General features: G+C 44.6%; 1 protein-coding gene across 1 annotated transcript in view; it reads right to left on the bottom strand.

Moving 5' to 3' along the window:
* myo7aa (myosin VIIAa) overlaps positions 1-20815 on the bottom strand; it is a 486672-nt gene that overhangs the window by 45943 nt on the left and 419914 nt on the right. The window contains exons 28-33 of the mRNA XM_041198962.1: positions 20207-20333; positions 17054-17173; positions 13976-14149; positions 12332-12559; positions 10724-10894; positions 3794-3911 (exon numbers count right to left, since the gene is read on the bottom strand). Of these exons, the coding sequence (XP_041054896.1) occupies positions 3794-3911; positions 10724-10894; positions 12332-12559; positions 13976-14149; positions 17054-17173; positions 20207-20333 (938 nt within the window). The remainder of the gene's footprint in view (positions 1-3793; positions 3912-10723; positions 10895-12331; positions 12560-13975; positions 14150-17053; positions 17174-20206; positions 20334-20815) is intronic.

Genomic DNA, 20815 nt, shown 5'->3' with positions numbered 1-20815 from the left:
AATGGCGGCACGCCCCCGATTGGTGGGGGGCCGATTGGAGGGCTGCCCACCCACACCCACTCCCCCACATCCTCCCTAATGGGGGGGGAAAGTGTTGCCCACGATGCAATTTTGTGTCTCACTTGTAATTGGCCCAACTGGTCTATGTTGTTTATTCACCCCATGAGCCCCCTCCCACCCTACCTTATCTCACCCTACCAGCATCTCCTTCCATTCCTTTCTCCCTCATGTGTTTATCCAGCTTCCCCTTAAATACACCCATACAATTCACCTCAAACACTCCCTGCGGTAGCAAGTTCCACATTCTCACCACTCTCCAGTAAGGAAGTTTCTCCTGAATTCCCGGCTGGATTTATTAGTGACCATCTTATATCTGTGATCGTTTCACACAGGCTGGAGAGAGTTGGGATCAGTCCTTGGTCTAGCACCCTCAGAGCATATCATTTCAGTATGCTCCCAAAAAAGGACAGACCTGTATTTATTATAGCACCTTTCACAGCCTCTGGATGTCTCAGAGTGCTTTACAGCCAACAAAGTGAATTTTGCAGGGTAATCATTGTTGCAATGTAGAGAAAACAATGTAGGAAGCAGTCTGTGCTCGTATGCAGCAAGACCTGGACAATATTCAGGCTTGCCCGAATGTCCCGGTAGGCCGATCATGTCTGCTTGCTCCTGCCCCACAGAACTCATTTCTCGTTATCTTGACTCCCTTCTCTCTCCCCTTGTCCAGTCCCTCCCCACCTACATCCGTGATTCCTCTGACACCTTACGTCACATCAACAATTTCCAGTTCCCTGGCCCCAACCACTTCCTCTTCACCATAGACGTCCAATCCCTCTACACCTCCATCCCCCACCAGGATGGTCTGAGGGCCCTTAGCTTCTTCCTCGAACAGAGGCCCGAACAATCCCCATCCACCACTACTCTCCTCCGCCTGGCTGAACTTGTTCTCACACTGAACAATTTCTCCTTCAACTCCTCTCACTTCCTCCAAATAAAAGGTGTGGCTATGGGTACCTGCATGGGCCCCAGCTATACCTGTCTCTTTATGGGGTATGTGGAACATTCCTTGTTCCAGTCCTACTCCGGCCCTCTCCCACAACTCTTTCTCCGGTACATCGATGATTACTTTGGTGCTGCTTCATGCTCTCGTCGGGACTTGGAAAAATTTATTAATTTTGCTTCCAATTTCCACCCCTCCATCATTTTCACGTGGTCCATCTCTGACACTTCCCTTCCCTTCCTTGACCTCGCTGTCTCAATCTCTGGTGATAGACTGTCCACCAATATTCATTACAAGCCTACCGACTCCCACAACTACCTTGACTACAGCTCCTCACACCTCGCTTCCTGTAAGGACTCCATCCCATTCTCTCAGTTCCATCGCCTCTGTCGCATCTGTTCTGATGATGCTACCTTCAAAAACAGTTCTTCTGACATGTCCTCCTTCTTCCTTAACCGAGGTTTTCCACCCACAGTCGTTGACAGGGCCCTCAACCGTGTCCGACCCATCTCCTGCGCATCTGCCCTCACGCCTTCTCCTCCCTCCCAGAAACATGATAGGGTCCCCCTTGTCCTCAATTATCACCCCACCAGCCTCCGCATTCAAAGGATCATCCTCCGCCATTTCCGCCAACTCCAGCATGATGCCACTACCAAACACATCTTCCCTTCACCCCCACTGTCGGCATTCCATAGGGATCGTTCCCTCCGGGACACCCTGGTCCACTCCTCCATCACCCCCTACTCCCCAACCCCCACCTATGGCACCACCCCATGCCCACGCAAAAGATGTAACACCTGTCCCTTCACTTCCTCTCTCCTCACCGTCCAAGGGCCCAAACACTCCTTTCAAGTGAAGCAACATTTCACTTGCATTTCCCCCAACTTAGTCTACTGCATTCGTTGCTCCCAATGCGGTCTCCTCTACATTGGAGAGACCAAACGTAAACTGGGCGACCGCTTTGCAGAACACCTGCGGTCTGTCCGCAAGAATGACCCAAACCTCCCTGCCGCTTGCCATTTCAACACCTCACCCTGCTCTCTTGCCCACATGTCTGTCCTTGGCTTGCTGCATTGTTCCAGTGAAACCCAACACAAACTGGAGGAACAACACCCCATCTTCCGACTAGGCACTTTACAGCCTTCCGGACTGAATATTGAATTCAACAACTTTAGGTCTTGACCTCCCTCCTCCATCCCCACCCACTTTCTGTTTCTTCCCCTTTCCTTTTGTTTTTTTTCCAATAAATTATATAGATTTTTCTTTTCCCACCTATTTCCATTAATTTTAAATATTTTTAAATCTTTTATGCCCACCCCACCCCCACTAGAGCTATACCTTGAGTGCCCTACCATCCATTCTTAATTAGCACATTCGTTTAGATAATATCACCAACTTCGACACCTGTGTGTTCTTTTGTTCTGCTGTCTGTGACATCTTTTGATGATCTGCTTCTATCACTGCTTTTGCCTACAACCACACCACCCCTCTCCACTTCTCTCCCCCCACCCAACCCCCACCCCCCCCACCACCTTAAACCAGCTTATATTTCACCCCTTCCTGGGATTTACCTAGTTCTGTCGAAGGGTCATGAGGACTCGAAACGTCAACTCTTTTCTTCTCTGCCGATGCTGCCAGACCTGCTGAGTTTTTCCAGGTAATTCTGTTTTTGTTTAATATTCAGGCTTGGGCTGATGTGCGGCACGATGTTACTTGCCACTTATTGCCAGGCAATGAACATCTCCAACAAGAGATAATCTGGATATCTGCCCTTGACATTCAATGGCATTACCATCGCCGATCCCCCACTAACAACATCCCAGGGGTTACCGTTGTCCAGAAAATGTACTAGGTCAACCATTTAAATACTGTGGCTACAAAAGCAGGTCAGAGGCTGGGAATTCTCCAAAAGTAACTCACCTCCTGGCTCCCTAAAGCCAGTCCACCATCTACAAGGTCAGGAGCATGATGGAATACTCTCTACTTGCCTGGAAGAGTGCAGCTCCAACAGCACAAGAAGCTCAACACCATCCAGGACAAAGCAGCCCGCTTCATTGGCACCCCACCCACAAACACTCACTCCCTCCACCACCGACACACAGTGGCAGCAACGTGTACCATCTACAATATGTACTGAAGCAACTCATTAAGGATCCTTAGACAGCACCTTCCAAACCCGTGACCTCAACCACCTAGAAGGACAAGGGCAGCAGATGCAAGGGAAGACCACCACCTGCAAGTTCCCCTCCAAGCCACACACCATCCAGACTTGGAAACGTATCATCATTTCTTCACTGTCACTGGATCAAAATCCTGGAACTCCCTCCCTAACACTCTGGATGTACCTACACCATAAAGACTATGTTGCATTTGGGATTGATGATCACCCCTTCATAGTGGGTGGTTGTGTCTGCTGTTCCTGGGGCTATGGACATATTGTTCACGGCCATCTCACTTTCCATTCCCCAGTCATTCAGGCTTCTATTGTCAAAATCTTGGTCTGGAGGAATAATGGTGATCCCTCTCCTTGCGGGTTAACAGGGCACCCATTTTTTATATGTCATGTGTTGGTTCTTCCGTCCTTTGATTCTGGTAGCTGGACCCAGTGGATGACAATCTGGCAGGTAGTCAGACATTGCTCATCTCAAATCGTCCTTGTTTGTTTGTGTGTGTGTGTGTGTGTGGAGCAGAACGCGTTAGCTAGGCCATCAGCTGTGGATCTAGCAGTCCTGTAACATGGGGATAAACCATTGAGTTTTAGAAATAAAGATAAGCCAGATTTCAACAAACCTGAAAACTTGAAGGCCTCATAAAATCGGGAAAAGAGCAAAGGCCACTTGAAGCGAGCAAAGTCCACAACCTCCTCCTTCACATTCTGCGGGTCAATCCTCTTCTGGGTGTACACTCCCTGAAAATATTTTTTTTAAAAAAAAGAGGAATTTAATGTATTGTACACACAAAGGATTAACAAAACGCACTCACAAGGTAGCTTCACTGCCCAACAGTATAAGACTTGGAAATAATTACAGAACCGAAATAATATAGGATGCTAAAACGGAAGAATTCTTTGATCAGTCTACACCAATGTCCAGCATTGGTCACCCAGGCACAAAGGAAAGACTCCAACCCTAGATTTGACAGGAAGATGAGGTGGGGAGTGGGGCTGGGGAAGAGGGCTGATGTCTTGCATCAGGTGAATTGAATTGTGAAGTCAAACGAGACACACTTGGGTGTTTCAGGCTTGAGACAATATGACTAAGCTGGCTTGGCCAGCGACACCTACATCTCATGAACAAACATTAAAAAAAATTGTTCAAGAAAGGGAAATCTGGTAGAGGGATTAGAGGGGACATGAGGAAAAACTTTTTCACCCAGAAGGTGGTGAATGTCTGGAATTCACAGTCTGAATGGGTAGTTGAGGCTGAAATGCTCAACTCATTTAAAAAGGTACCTGGATCTGGTGCTGGAAAGTGGGATTTAGCATGAACAGCTAGTTTTCTTTATTTCCCTCTGTTTTTGGTCAGGGCAGACACGATGGGCTGAATGGCCTCTTTCTGCGCTGTAACTTTTCAATGGTTCTATCTGCAACACTGGCTCACAGAACACTTTGCATTTGCACAGCTTCTTTAATATTAGACATTCCCGAAGTGCTTCTGGAGCATTATCAGATTAAAATTTGCAAAACTTGTAAAGGATGACAGGGGGAGGCATGTGGGCAGACCCAAACTAGTGAAAGGCAAATTTTGGGCTGAATCTGGCCAAGTTCTTCCCACACACACACATGCACAGGGTTGTTAATCCATGCAATGAATGTCTAAGATCAGGGAGTGGAGGTAAAACAAAAAAACTGGGGAATAATTTAACCACTTTAGCCCAATTTCTTTGCCGGTATTAATAATGCAACTCATAAATCACCACTCTTCCCCAAGCCCCAAGCACAGATTGGAATGACTACTGTGCAGCAGTACACTTGGTCAATAGAGGGCATCAGTATGTTTTGCAACAGAATGACCAGGATTGTTGTGGAGCTTCTAAACTTGTCAAGGACCAGAAGGGGCGGGAAATGGCAGTGAAAGAGAGAACATCTACTTAAACTGTCACACTACGGGAAGGTGTTGTGGTGCAGCAGTAACATCCCCACCTCTGGATGAAAAGCTCTGGATTCAAGTCTCACACCAGGACTTGTTGGCTATGAATGAAGAAACATTCATGATGCTGTCCAATAGGCTAATGATCAGCCTGCAATTCCTTCCACCACTTCCCCGAAGGGAAAAACAAGTGAGAGAAGATTTGCTTAAAAAAAAGCTGACTGAAATTACTTTCAGTTATGTGGGCATCAAGTTTGTACTGTACAAGGATGGCACTTCACATGGTTTAATTTTGCCATCCAGTTAATCCATTTAATTCAATCTCTCTCCAGTTTCTCTGATTATATAAGGTTGGATGTGGCATTGGAAGCTTTATTACACCTAACAGCCCCACCCTTGTGTCAATTGGAAAGCAAAAACAGACTCATCATTGGCGGTCTGGATAATTCTCAATTGTCAATCAAATAAACCAAGCATGGTAGTTAAAGGAGAACCAGAAGATGTAATATATATGGATTTCCAAAAGGTGTTCGATAAGATACTGCATATAAGGCTACTTAATAAAGCCCAAGATGTTGGGAGTAGTATATTAGCATGGATAGAGGATTGGCTAACTAATAGGTAACAGAGAGTTGGGATAATGCATGTGGGAGCTGGTGGGCGCCAACGTGATCCACGGTGACCACATCTGCAGCAAGTGTTCGCTGCTCGAGAAACTTCGGCTCAGAGTTGATGAGCTGGAATATGAGCTGCAGACACTGCGACACATCGGGGAGGGGGAGAGTTACATGGACACTGTATTTCAGGAGGCAGTCACACCCCTAAGATTAATTACATCAAATTTGGTCCATGGTCAGGGACAAGAGGGTGCAAGTGAAGCAGGTATGGGGATCCAGAATTTAGGTCTGGAGGAGCCTCAGCCAGTGCTCTTGCGCAGTAGGTACAAGGGCACAGACTGCAGGGAGGATGAGTGAACTGACCACAGCACCATAGTACAGAGCGCCATTCAAGTTGGGGGAGGAAAGAGAAATGTAGCAGTAATAGAGGATAGCATAGTTAGGAGAATAGATAATGTTCTCTGTCGCAAAGACAGAGTCCTGAAGGCTGTGTTGCCTACCTAGTGCCAAGGTTAAGGACATGTCTTCTGGGCTGGAGAGGAACTTGGAGCTCTCGTGGTTGTCATGGTCCACGTAGGTACAAATGACATAGGTAGGACTTGGAAAGAGGTTCTGTTGAGGGACTATGAACAGCTTGGGGCTAAATTAAAAAGCAGAACCACAAAGGTAAAAATCTTCGGGTTACTACCAGAGCCACATGCAAATTGGTGTAGGGTAAATAAGATCAGAGAGGTAAATGTGTGGAAGAAAGATTGGTGTGGGAGAAATGGGTTCTGATTCATGGGGCACTGGCAGCAGTATTGGGGAAGGAGAGAGCTGTTCTGTTAGGATGGGCTTCATTTGAACCATGCTGGGACCAGTGTCCTGGTGAATCTCATAGCTAGGGTTTTAGATAGGGCTTTAAACTAATTAGTTGGGTGGGGGGGGGGTTCAATTGAAGGGAAGTTTAGAGAATCAAAAATAAACAAGAGAGCAGAGGCGTAGGGTAGTGAAGAGGTGAACTATAATCAAAGAGTGACAGGAAGGGGCAGAAAATATAAGCAGAAGGTTGCAGCAGAAATTAGAACTAGAATGAGTAATAATGGTGAAAAGTCAAAGCTTAAGGCTCTTTATCTGAATGCACACAGCATTTGTAACAAGATAAATGAGTTGATGGCACAAATAGAAATAAACAGATATGACTTGATAGCTGTTACAGAGACATGATTGCAGGGTGACCAGGTTGGGAGCTCAATATTCAAGGGTATTTGACATTCTGGAAAAACAAGCAAAAAGGAAAAGGAGGTGGGGAGCTTTGTTAATAAAAGGAAGGTATCGGTGTGGTGGTGAGTAGTGAAAGTAGGTGCAATAGATCGTGACGTGGAATCAGTTTGGGTGGAAATAAGGGATAACAAGGAGAAGTTGTCATGGGTAGGAGTCATCTATAGGCCCCCAAAGAGTTGCCTCACTGTAGGACAAAGTATAAATCGGGAAATAATGGAGGCATCTAAGAAGGGTGCTACAAATGTCGTGGGTGATTTTAATCTTCATATTGACTTGACAAATCAGATTGGCAGGGGTAACATGGGAGACGAATTTGTACAGTGCATCAGGGATTATTTCTTAGAGCAACATGTTGCAGAACCTACCCGGGAACAGGCTATTTTAGATCTAGTAATGTGTGATGAGGTGGGATTAATAAGAGATCTCGTAGTTAAGGATCCTTTAGGGGGTAGCGATCACAACATGGTAGAATTTCAAATTCAGTTTGAGGGCGAGCAACTCGGGTCTCAAACCAGTGTCCTCAACTTAAATAAGGGCAACTACAGAGGTATGAAGAAAGAGCTGTCTAAAGCAGGCTGGGAAAATAGACTAAAGGGAAGGTCAGTGGATGAGCAGTGGCAGACATTTAAGCAGATATTTCATAACACTCAGCAAAAATTTATCCCGGTCAAAAAGAAGGACTTGATGAGAAGGATGAATCACCTGTGGTTAACAGGTAGCCAAGGAGAGTATCCAATCAAAAACCAAGGCATACAAAGTGGTGAAAACTAGTGGTAGGCCAGAGGATTGGGAATATTTTAGAAACTAGCAGATGACGACTAAAAAGCTAATAGAGGGAATAAAATTGATTATGAAAGTAAATTGACAAAAAATATAAAAACAAACAGCAAGAGCTTCTATGGGTATATAAAAAGAGAGTAGCTAAAGTGAGACCCTTGGAGGATGCGACTGGAGAATTGATAATGGGGAACAGGGAAATGGCAGATAATTTAAACCAATGTTTTGCATCGATCTGCATGGTGGAGGATACTATAAACATTCTTAAGATATCAGATAAGCAAGGAGCTAATGGGAGGAAAGATCTTCTAACAGTGTCTATCATGAGGGATAAAGTATTTGAGAAACTAATGGGACTAAGGGTGGGCAAGTCAGCAGGACCTTGTGGCCCATATCCAAGGGTTTTAAAGAAAGTGGCTGCAGAGATAGTGGAGGCATTGGTCGAAATATTCCAGAACTCTCTGAATTCCGGGAGGGTCCCAGTGGATTGAAAACCGCTAATGTGATGCCCCTGTTCAAGAAGAGAGGAAGACAAAAGACAGGAAACTATAGGCCAGTCAGCCCAACATTTGTCATTGGGAAAATGCTAGAGTCCATTATTAAGGAAGAAATAGCAGGACATTTCGAAAAGCTTAACACAATCAAACAGAGTCAACATGGCTTTGTGAAAGGGAAATCATATTTGTCAAATTTGTTAGAGTCCTTTGAGGATATAACAAATCGAGTTGATAAAGGGGAACCAGTTGATGTGTATTTAGATTTCCAGAAGGCATTTGATAAGGTGTCTCCATAAAAGGTTATTGCACAAGATAAGGGCTCACGGTATTGGAGGTAATGTATTTGCATGAATTGTGCACTGGTTAATACACAGAAGACAAGAGTTGGGATTAATAGATCTTTTTCAGGTTGGAAAGACATAACTAGTGGAGTGCCACAAAGATCAGTCCCAGTGCCTCAATTATTTACTATCTCTATTAATGACTTGGAGGAGTGGGCAGATTGTAATGTATTCAAATTTGCTGGCGATACAAAAATAGGTGGAAGGGCATGTTGCGATGAGGACATAAGGAATTTGCAAGGGAATAAAGATAGATTGAGTGAGAGGGAAAAAACTTGGCAGATGGAGCTTAAATGTAGGAAAGTGAGAGGTCATACACTTTGGGAGAAAAAAATCAAAAGGCAGACTGTTATTTAAATGGGGAGACACTCCAAAAAAGTGCAGCACAGAGGGATCTGGGTGTTCTTGTGCATGAAACACAAAAGGTCAGCAAGTAATTAAGAAGGCAAATGGAATTTTGGCCTGTATTGCTAGGGGGTTGGAGTTTAAAAATAGGGAAATTTTGTTACAACTGTACAGGGTGTTGGTGAGGCCGTACCTGGAGTACTGTGTATAGTTTTGGTCTTTGTATTTAAGAAAGGGTATACTGGCATTGGAAGCAGTTCAAAAGAGATTCACTAGGCTGATTCCTGGGACAAAGAGGTTGACTTATCAAGAACGGCCAAACAGGTTAGGCCTTTTATTCATTACATTTAGAAGAATGAGGGGTGATATTACTGAAATGTACAAGATTCTGAAGGGGCTTGACAGGGTAGATGTTGAGATGATGTTTCCACTAGTGGAGGAATCTAGAGCAAGGGGGCATAGTTACAGAATAAGGGGAGACTCATTTAAAATTGAGATGCGAAGGAATTTCTTCTCTGAGGGTAGTGGATGTCTGGAATTCTTTACCTCAGTTGTTGAGGCTAGATCACTAAAAGTATTTAAAGAGGAGGTAGATAGATTTTTAAAATATCGGGGAGTTGAGGGCTATGAGGATGAAAGAAGAATTGAGGCTTGCAGCAGATCAGCCAAGATCTTATTGAACGGCGGGAAAGGCTTGAGGGGCCAAATGGCCTACTCCTGCTCCAATTTCTTATAACAGGCGCATTTTCAGGATGAAAACCTGTAACTAGTGGAGTGCCAAAGGGATCAGTGCTGGGACCACAATTATTTTCAATATATATTAATGACTTGGATGAGGGAATTGAATGTACGATCACCAAGTTTGTGGATGACACAAAAATAGGTGGGAAGGCAAGTGGTGAAGATGACACAAAGAGTCTACAGAGGGATATAGACAGGTTAAGTGAGTGGGGAAATAAACTTGGCAGATGGAATATAATGTGGGAAAGTGTGAGGTTATGCACTTTGGCAGGAAGAATAGAGGAGCTGAATATTATTTAAATGGAGAAAGACTGCAGAAAGCTGCAGCACAGAGGGATTTGGGGGTCTTGTGCATGAATCACAAAAAGCTAACATACAAGTTCAGCAGGTTATAGGGAAGGCAAATGGAATGTTGGCCTTTATTTCAAAGGGAATAGAATATAATTGGCTCCCAGTTAACATATTATAAAAGAATTCAACAATAATTTGTACTTATGGAGAGCCTTTAACATATGAAAACATCCCAAGGCACTTAACAGCAATGTAAAGAACAAAATATGACACCAAGCCACAGGAGGAGATATTAGGTCAGGAGACCTGAAGCTTTGTCAAAAAGATAGGTTTTAAGAAGCACCTAAAAGGAGGAGAAAGAGGTTTGTATTTCCAGAGTTTAGAGCCTAGCTAACTGAAAGCATGACCATCAATCCTGAAGTGAAGGAAATCAAGGCTGTGCAAGAGGCCAGAAATGGAGGAGCGCAAAGATCTGAAAGCTGGGGGGCTGCAGGAGACTACTATAATCAAGCCTTTGTCGGACCAGGAGCCAATATAGGTCAGCAAGCAAAGGGGTGATGGGTGAACAAAACTTGGTGCTAGTTAGGACACAGGCAGCTCAAGTTTACGGACAGTGGAAAGCGGAAGGTCGACCAGGTGAGCGTTGGAGTAGTCAATGAGTAGAACTTCTCTGTCCAGGGCCCAACATTGGATTCTCTATTGGGTCCTTGGGAATGTAGCCTTCGTTAGTCCCGTTAGCACCCACGCTGTACGAACGTACCTTTTTATGAGCTGCAATGATGTACTGTGCCCACTTCTCCACTGTTTTGGAGGAGCTGATTTCCCTGTCGGGAACGTAAGACGGGATTAAGCTCATGAGTCGCTCCAGGATGATCTCGGATCCATAATCCACGTAGTACTGCTGGGAGGCCAGTTCAGCCAGGTCTTCCTCCTTACGCCCATGGGGGAGGCAGATACAAGTTAGAGGAAGCATAAGAGAGATGGTTAGCAGGAGCCGTTTAACACTTGCAGTTATCCAACAAATGCAAAGTGACAAGTCAAACCAGACTCAGAATTACATTGATGTTTTATTTTTACGAATTCATTCATGGGATGCAGGCATCAAGTGGCAAGGACAGCATTAATTGCCCATCCCTAGGTGCCCTTGAGAAGGTGGTGGTAAGTCACCTTCAAGAACTATTGTAGCCCATGTGGTGAAGGTACTCCATTACTCTGTTGGGTTTAGAGCTCCAGGTATTCTGATCAGCAATCTAGGTACCTGAACCTCAGCATTGGGGGGTGGACAGGGAATCGTAATTCATAACATTTGCCCCACTAAAAATGGAATTAGGATAGCAACGAGTTGCATGATGGTGCCCTCTACATAGGTTTTTTTCTTTATTCTTTCATGGGGTGAGGGCATCGCTGGCTAGGTCAGCATTTATTGTCCATCCCTAATTGCCCTGGTTCAGAGGGCAGTTAGAGTCAACCACATCGCTGTGGATCTGGAGTCAGATGTAGGCCAGATCAGGCAAAGGTGGCAGATTTCCTTCCTTAAAAGGACACTAGTGACCCAGATAGGTTTTTACAACAACTGACAATGGTTTTGTGGTCCTCATCAGACTTTTAATTCTTGATTTTTACTAAGTTCAAATTTCACCATCTGCTGTGGTGCCAGGTCCCCAGAGTGTTACCCTGGGTCTCTGGGATACTAGTCCAGTGATAATACACTATGCTACCATCTCCATCCTTGGGGTGTGGATGTCACTGGCAAGACTGGCCTTGCCCAGCCCCTAGTCCCCATGACTGAATGGGTCACTGGACTACTTCAGAGGCCAATAGAGACTGACTTGTCCAACTGAAGTAGATGGACACAATCACAAAGGGGAGCTAATTCTTCACTTTTGACACTTTATTTTTTCACCCTAAATATCCATTTAGAGGAAGCAATGTGGTAATGTCACTGAACTAGTAGTTCAAAGGCCCAGGCTGATGTTCTGGGGACACAGGTTCAAATCCCACTATGGCAGCTCAGGGAATCGAAAGTTAATTTAATCACTAAAACTGAAATCAAACGCTAGCCTCAGCGATGGTGACCATGAAACCACTGAATTGTTCAAAATGAAACCTTCCTCCCATTCTCGGTCTGGCCTACACGTGACTCCACACATCCACAGTGGTCGACTCTTAACCGCCCCCTACAATGGTCCAGGAAGGTTTCTCAATGGCAATTAGGGATGGGAGACAAACGTTGGCCTTCCCAGCGATGCTCACATCTCATGAAGGGATATAAAAAATTAAATAGCACAGAAGCAGGCCATTCAGCCCATCAAGTCTGCTTTGAGGAACACCCACAGCAGGTATCCTTCCTGGTGGACATTGTGCTCACCTTGTCACACCTGTACTCTCCAAACTTGACTCCCCTCACTGTCTGCTGGTAAATGAGGTTGGTCGCCACCATGTCTTCAGTGGGGTCGTGCCAGGGTGTGAAGATCTCCTTCCGGAAGAAGAGGCGCCAGGGTGCATTTCGCTCTTGTGCGCCCTGTTCTTTGGCGTACTGCTCACACTGGGAGACGGCGTCCATCACATAATCATTCCCACTCCCAAGGGAGGAGACCTACAGAGAGGGCAGTTAGCAGATTAATCAAAGTATGACGTCCATTGAGCCCCCAAAAACTCAAAACAAAACACATTGATGTCTAGGTACAGGAGTATAGTGGTTGCACTACTAGACGAATAATAAGAGGTTAAAAGAAAAAGGTGTTGCATTTACAGACGTCACTGCCACCAAGCATTTATAAAGCACCTTTAAGGCAAAATATCCTGTTAGGGGAAAATTAAAAATGCTAAAGGAGAACATTAAGAATTTACTGAAGAACACTTAAAATCTCCAGGCAGACATGGCTGCTAAGCATATTAAGAGTTGACGATTACCAGATGAACATTGCACAGCCTTGAGAGTCAGACTAGAGACACAAGAAAGGACATAAGTTAGATTAGGTGTACTCCCCTCTCACAAAGGGAAGGGGCAGATGGTTTTAGCTTAGATATGGGAAGACATACAATGAACAAAGAGGGGGCTTTGATGAAACACAAACAGTCTTGAGCTGTGAGAACCGAGGCCTTTGTGTACGTGTTTTAATTTTGATTGAATAATATAATGATGTATACACCCTTTAGAATAATTTGCTAGCAAAATCACATGTTTATGCACTCAATCGGATAGTGTTAACATGGGACCTGTGTGTCGGTTACCGATTGGATGTATTGAAATGTATTATGATAAGAAAAAGTACAAAGGTAATGAAATGTAATCAATCTGGGAACTGGGTCTTCATTCTTAGGAATGATTGCGGCTCCCTTGCATATGCTTGAATAAAACCGGTTCAAGGAAGCCTGAGTCTCTGTGGTTGTTGTGTGATCGGGGATTGTAATTTCTCCTCTTCAACTGGCCTATGTGGTAGTTGTTGGATTGGAGGGAATACCTTCTTCAATCCCAAGGTGCTTTAGAAGAGTGTATCCATCAAATTTTGACATTGAGCCACATAAGGAGATGTTAGGGCAGATAATCAAAACTTGGACATAGATTTTAAGGAGTGTCTTAAAGACGGAGAGGTAGAGAGGATGGGGTGTGTTGTGGGGGGAGGGGGGGTTTACTGGGGGAATCTTAGAGCTAGAGCCAAGAGTCCCAAATTAGAGGAGCAGAGAGATATCCACTTTCCAAGATGTTTCCACTTGGAAGACTGATTCTGAGAGCAGGGGGCCTCTAAACTTGTAGCCATGACAGGTTTCCTGTTCACGGCATAACCCCTCTGCTGCATGACATCCTGGCCTAGAGTGCCAATTGGCCATGGACCTTTGCACCCTTGATGGGCTTCTTTCCTGCCAAACAGCTACTAATTGGGTATCTGACGCTTGATTGGATGAGCTGAGGCAGTGGGGGCAGGAGTGAGCGGACCACTTAGTTTCTGTTCTGCCTCCCTCACCCTGAGAAATGAAAAATCCAGCCGTGTGTAGCTTTGGTCGTACATACCTTGTCAAACAAAGCAATGTAGAGCGAAAACCCAAAGCGATCCTTCAGGCCTATCTTGTCAGCTAGTGCATTGCACAGCTCTTTGGCTGTTGTCGCAGAGTCAGTCAGGAGGGTCTTTGTTGTTCCATCCATGAAGGTGATGGGCAGCATGATCGGCTTCTTTGATTTGGTGGCCTGTTGTTACAAGGGGAAGACAAACTTCATCTAAATAAGACAAAACTAGAAAAAGCCAAACTGATCAAAGTCAACAAGTGGATTACGGAACGCGCCAGCACAGAAAGTGGTTGAGACAAACAGCTTAGACACGTTCTCTTTGTGTGTGTGTCTCTCTCTCTCAGCAAAGGCCATTTGACCTCTGGCTCTGCCACCCAAATTCTTATTTTTCTTTGCACTTCAATCCCAACTAAAATCCATACAATCTGCTTTTGTTTGGACCAGTCAAGCCTATATCCAGATAGCAATTCCTTAAATTGGAGGAGTGGAAAGAAGGGAAAGCAGGGGTGGAGGAGAGAAGAGGACATTCTTTAAGGTTTACCTGCTTCGTTAATAATGTCTTTGTTTTCCTACCAGGATAACCATCCGGCAATGCCCGCCCTACAAAGGCTCTTAGCCTCATGATGGACTGCAGTGACTTTCAAATGAGGGGCAGATCCAAAGCATTTCTCTTGCATCTAGAATTTGATTTTTGCAGGATACATTCCTGCTCTTGGGTTACTAGCTGAGGGTCAGACATCCCCCGATCTAGGCTTCAGCAATGCTGCTTTCGGACCAACTGGGTTAGAAAAAGTTTGAATTGGAGTATGTCAAAGGGACACTCAACACACGCACACCTATATGGCTGAGAAAATCATGGGTATAAGCCTAGGTCACATGTGTCAGAATGAAGTGGGGTATAAGGCACCATGCGCACTGTTGAGTGAGTGTGCCAGGGGATTTTAAGTACAAGATCCCAAAATATTCTTGAATTTTCAACTTCCCAAATGAACGGGTTCGTGGACAGAGTGAGACGCCATGCGAGAGTAACACACACTGGCCCAGTACAAAAAATCTCTTACTGTGTACAGATCACTGAAGTCATCAGGAGAGAAACTGGACTTCTTTGTGTCCATTTTACAGACATAAAATTGTCACATGGCCCAGCTTTGGCCACCAACATTTTGCATCTCAAGTATGTCCAATGCAAAATTGGGCAGGACTGTTTTTCAGGGGTTCAAGATGGTCACCTTAATGTCTGTTTTAGGGCCCCTTGGGGAAGTTGGCCCTCTCTTGTATGATCAGGTGATCTGGCCAGTGGATGCCATCAAAAACGTTAAGTATTTTTAAAAAATTGTCAAGAAGATATTAATGCAAATAATGTTATTGGAAATTATTTTCAATTGGGCTTGTAGTAGGGTATGTGTCTATGGGAGTATGTCTGTCTTAATTGGATTAAAGCCAACTAATCTGGGCGCTTTGATGTATAGTAATTTTGAGGTGTTAAACATTAAAGGTAGAGGGTACATTTATATTTTGTTGAATAAATCATTCAAAGACTGGGTAGTGAAATCCTGCACCTAGCTAGGAGACACCAAGCAATATGTTTATATTATGTATAAAATTGGCACAATGAAAGGGGTTTTATTGTTAGAAGAGGTGGAACTCAAAGGGCCTGGTGATATAATGAGAATTTGCATTCAAAGGGAAGGCTCGGTATATACAGAAGAGTTTTATGTGTAGGTCAGATGCATGTAAGATCTAAGCTGCCTGTAAGCCCTACAACTGTCTGCAAAGGAACCAAATTGAAAGAAATCTCATTTTGAATTTATAAGATAAAATGTGCTTTGCCAGGTGTCTGTTTAAGTCTATGGGTTATTGTTGCCTTGAAGATTTATCTGGGAGTGATTAATTTGGGGGTTTGTTTAAAAGTTATGTTAGTAGCTTGTAGACATGTACATGTGTTTAATTTCTTGTTAAATTAATAACTGTTTAATTTAATTTATATAACCTCTGGAAGTTTGGTGGTTTCATTCCTGAATTCCGAGCTGCATCTCAAACATACCAATTGAAAAATAGGTTACGACAGTTGTTTAAAGCTTCCCTCTGGGATTTTAAATAACTCAGCCTATTACCAACTGCTGTATCATAATAAAATAGCTAGAATGTATTGCCAGGTGGGGTAGAGATCTGGCTCCTAGTTCAGAAGCACTCCTGACCTCTGCTGTTGGCCGTATTTAGACCCCTCCCCCGCCGTCCTCTTTCCCCACGCACCCAACCCCACCCAAATTTCTGTACAAAAGCAAAAATGTAGGCAAGATTTTTTTGGCAGCTCAACAAGCAACGGCAATTCAATCAACTTATTGAAATAAGATCCGAGGCCCATTTGAAAGTTGCCTTCACCACCGAGGGTTTGGGTTTAGTTCTGGCACTTTGGGGGACCACCCAACACTCAGTCACAACCACACAGAGAGTAAAAGCTTAGGGGAGCGAAACTAAAAGGGGGAAAATTCAGCTCCAGCATCCCCTTCTGTCACCACCGGCAAAGACCTGGAACACAAGCTCAACCAAGATAAAACAAATCCAAAACCTACTGAGAGAGAGACACCAAGTAAAACTTAAAAAAAAGCATAACCACACAAAAAAAAAAATTGTACTGTATAGTGAACCTGTGACCTTCTGGAAAAGGTCGACTAGCAAAAAAAAGCCTGCATTCATATAGCACCCTTCACGACCACTGGGAGGTCCCAAAGCACTTTACAAAAAATTAAATACTTTTCCAGTGTAGTCACGGTTGTAATGTGACAAATGCAACATCCAATTTGTGCACAGCGAGTGCCCACAAACAGCAATGCAAAATAGCCAGATAATCTGTTTGTGGTGATGTCCAATATTTATTCCCCATCAAACAACTCCACCTGTTGTTGTTCTTAACGGTACCTAGGGATCTGTCACACCAACCTGAGAGGGCGGACGGTACCTTGGTTTAACATCTTGTGTGACTTTCTTGGAACATTAGCCCCCTTGTCACATCCTCCCACCTCCCACACTCTCCATTTGCATGAAATATTTCAACATATGAAATTAAGATCCCTTGGGGATTACCTGTAGCTCCAGCCAGCTTGGTGGCTGTGTCCGAGTCCCATTAGCAAACGTTCTCCTCATCCTTTCCTCGCAGTAAGGCGCGTAGCCAGGTGGACCTCCGTTGATGAAATTCCTCAAATACTGTGGCAAGAGGAATACTATGATCAACCAGTGATAAGAACAGGAGGCCATTCAGCCCCTCGAGCCTGTTCAGCCATTCAATCAGATCATGGCTGTACACAAAAGATGGGAGTAGAAATAGACTATATGGCCCATTGAGCCTGCTCTGCCATTCAATATCATCATGGCTGATCTTTGGCTTCAACTCCATTTTTCCACCCGCTCCCCATATCCCTAGATTCCCTGGAGACACCAAAAACCTGTCTGTCCCAACATTAAATGTATTCAACGATGGAGCATCCACAACCTTCTGGGGTTGAGAGTTACAAAGATTCACCACCCTTTGAGTAAAATAATTTCTCCTCATTGCAGTCCTAAGCTATGCACCCCTTATCCTGAGAGTGTGCTCCCGGTGTTTTAGGTTTCCCGACCAGCAGAAACAAATTTCTAAGCGTCTACCCTATCAAGCACCTTCAGAATCTTGTGGGTTTCAATGAGATCACCTCTCATTTTTCTAAATTGCAGAGAATAGAAATCCAATTTACTCAGCCTCTCATCACAGGACAACTCTCTCATCGCGGGACCAATTTAGTGAACCTTCGCTGTACCATCTCCAATGCAAGTATATCTTTTCTTAAATGTGGAGGCCAAAACTGCACACAGTACTCACAATGTGGTCTTGCCAAAACCCTATACAACTGCAGCAAGGCTAATCTCTCCCTTAACTTCAACTACATTGCACAATGTTCAGCACCATTTGTGACTCATCAGATACTGAAGCAGTCCATGTACAAATGCAGCAAGGCCTGGACAATATCCAGGTTTGGGCTGACAAATGGCAAGTAACATTCATGCCACACAAGTGTCAGGCAATGACCATCTCCTACTAGAGAGAGAATCCATCCATCGCCCCTTGATGTTCAATGGCATTACCATCACCGAATCCCACATTATGAACATCCTGAGGGGGTTACAATTGACCAAAAACTGAACTGGACTAGACATATAAATACCATGGCCTCAAAAGCAGGTCAAAGACCAGGAATCCTGCAACGAGCAACTCACCTCCTGACTCCCCAAAGCCTGTCCACCATCTACAAGGCACAAGTCAGGAGTGTGATGAAATATTCCCCACTTGCCTGGATGAGTGCAGCTCCCACAACATTCAAGAAGTTTGACATCATCCAGGACAAAGCAGCCCACTTGACTGGCACCCCAACCAAAACATTGACTCCCTCCACCACCGACGCACAGTTGCAGCAGCAGCAGTGTGTACCATCTACAAGATGCACTGCAGGAATTCATCAAGGATCCTTAGACAACACCTTCCAAACCCACTACCATCTAGAAGGACAAGGGCAGCAGACACATGGGAACATCACCACCTGGAAGTTCCCCTCCAAGTCACTCACCATCCTGACTTGGAAATATATCAGTGTTCCTTCACTGTCGCTGGGTCAAAATCCTGCAACTCCCTCCCTAACAGCACTGTGGGTGTACCTACACCACAGACTACAGCGGTTCAAGAAGGCAGCTCACCACCACCTTCTCAAGGGCAACTAGAGACGGGCAATAAATGCTGGTCCAGCCAGCGATGCCCACAGCCCATGGATGAATATGAAAAGAGCCCATGTTTGTTCTGTAACCCTTAACTGAGCTTGCCTACCAAAAATCTATCATTGACTCAAAAACGTTAATGCTGTCTCTCTGCAGGTGCTGCCTGACCTGCTGAATATTTCCAGCATTTTCTGATTTTCAGCACCGCACTGGTTTGCTCTTGTACAAATCCAACAATTTCAGTTTTGACAGTTTCAAATCCTACACGCGACAGCTTTGGTGGGAAAGAATTCCAGACTTCCACTCCGCTTCGTGTCAAGAGCACAAAGAGAATCACTGCTGCAATTCACATCATTGCTCTTTGGTACATATTACCGACATATATCAAACTGTCCTTTAGTTAATTTATTGAAATAGGCGCACACAAGGGAAAACATTGCTTGTTTGACAAATCTTATCTTGGACTTACTTTGCCAATGGCTCAATGCTTAAGTGTCAAGTGCTTATTGATACTTTAAAGATCTGGTTGATTGACACTTTTATGGGGTTGTAGTAACAGCAGTATTTTTTAAGGAAGTCAGGAATGGCTTTTTTAAGCTTTTCCTCACATGCCATTGTTACTATAGACTTCATTGGTTCTGTACAGGGTGTGTACTGGGTGAATGGGCATGAAGTGTAATGACTTGGCAAGGAGGGAATGAGGGGCCTTTGGGGAGAGGAGGGGTGGGAATGGGGGAACAGGTTAACATGCGTTAGACGTTCTGAAGTTATCATTCAAAGGGTTCCCTCCATCCAGACCGTGGTTCATGACTCCTCTGAGGGTCTGTGAGGCACTAAACTTTGAGAAGCTGGCCCAACTCCACGAAACTTGCAGGGGGCTAGGACATGCCTATGTCCCCAATGCAGTCGGCCAGGTTAGGAGAGCCGGATGCGGGCTTGCTGCCTGCACTACTCCCTACACCCACACTAGCGAAAATTGGGGGCAGGAATTCGGGAATCTGGTCCTGTCCACCATTTTCAAAAGGTCTGAGGAATCTCCCTGACTCTAGGAAATCCTGGCCTGTAGCCGCTGTTGTAACGTAAGAAACGAGGCAGCAAATTTGCACTCGGCAAACGCCCACAAACAGCAATGTGATAATGACAAGATAATCCGTATATAACACCTTTCGTGACCTTTGTGCCAGAGTGCTTCACAGCCAGCGGAGGTACTTTTGAAGTGTAGTCACTTTGTTATGTCAGGAATGTGGAAGCCAATTTGTGCACAGCAAGCTCCCACAAACAGCAATGTGATAACGAACAGATGATTCTCCTATTTTTTTTTTGTTTTAAAAAGTGATGTCGACTGAGGGATAAGTATCGGCTGACAACAAGGAGAGGTGCCTTTCTTTCTTTTCCAAAGTAGATGGGGCCTTGGTTTCAACATCTCATCAATCACAGGAAGGATTTGACCATTTTTTAAGCATTTACATAGTAACAAAAAGCGAACTGGAAACTTGCCTTAACAAATTTTGTAGAAGGAGCAAAGCAGCCGACACAGAGAGACATGAGGATCCACCCCCTGGCGTGACTGCTTTTGGAAGGATTCTGGGTAAGCTGCTTGCAGATCTGACAGTAAATCTCATCCCTGTCACATGACAAAATACAACCAATCAATTTGTGGCGTTTTCCTCGAGCTCCTCAATTCACCTCTCATCTAAATCAGTCGTGAGCACAGCCGTCCAGCAACTGAAGTCATTGTATCATAGGCCAAGCAGCCACCGTCACAAAGAAACTTAAAGTTAAATGAAAGAACAGTGTTTGCATTTCTATAGCGCCTTGCACCACCTCAGGAAATCCCAAAGCACTTTAGAGCCAATGGAGTGCTTTGGAAATTTTGTTACTGTTCCAGTGCTTGGAAGTTGACAGTCAGCTCGTGCACAGCAAGCTCCCACAAACAGCACTATGATAATGACCAAATAGTTTTGGGATGCTGATTTAAAAAAAATGTTTTTTCATTCATTCACAGGATGCGGCCTTCGCTGGTTGGGCCAGCATTTATTGCCCATCCCTAGTTGCCCTCCAGGTGGTGGTAGTGAGCTGCCTTCTTGAACCACTGCAGTTCATGTG

The sequence above is a fragment of the Carcharodon carcharias genome, chromosome 11, assembly GCF_017639515.1.
Source record: "Carcharodon carcharias isolate sCarCar2 chromosome 11, sCarCar2.pri, whole genome shotgun sequence".
NCBI lineage: Eukaryota > Metazoa > Chordata > Chondrichthyes > Lamniformes > Lamnidae > Carcharodon > Carcharodon carcharias.
This window is presented reverse-complemented; position numbering and strand designations above follow the sequence as displayed.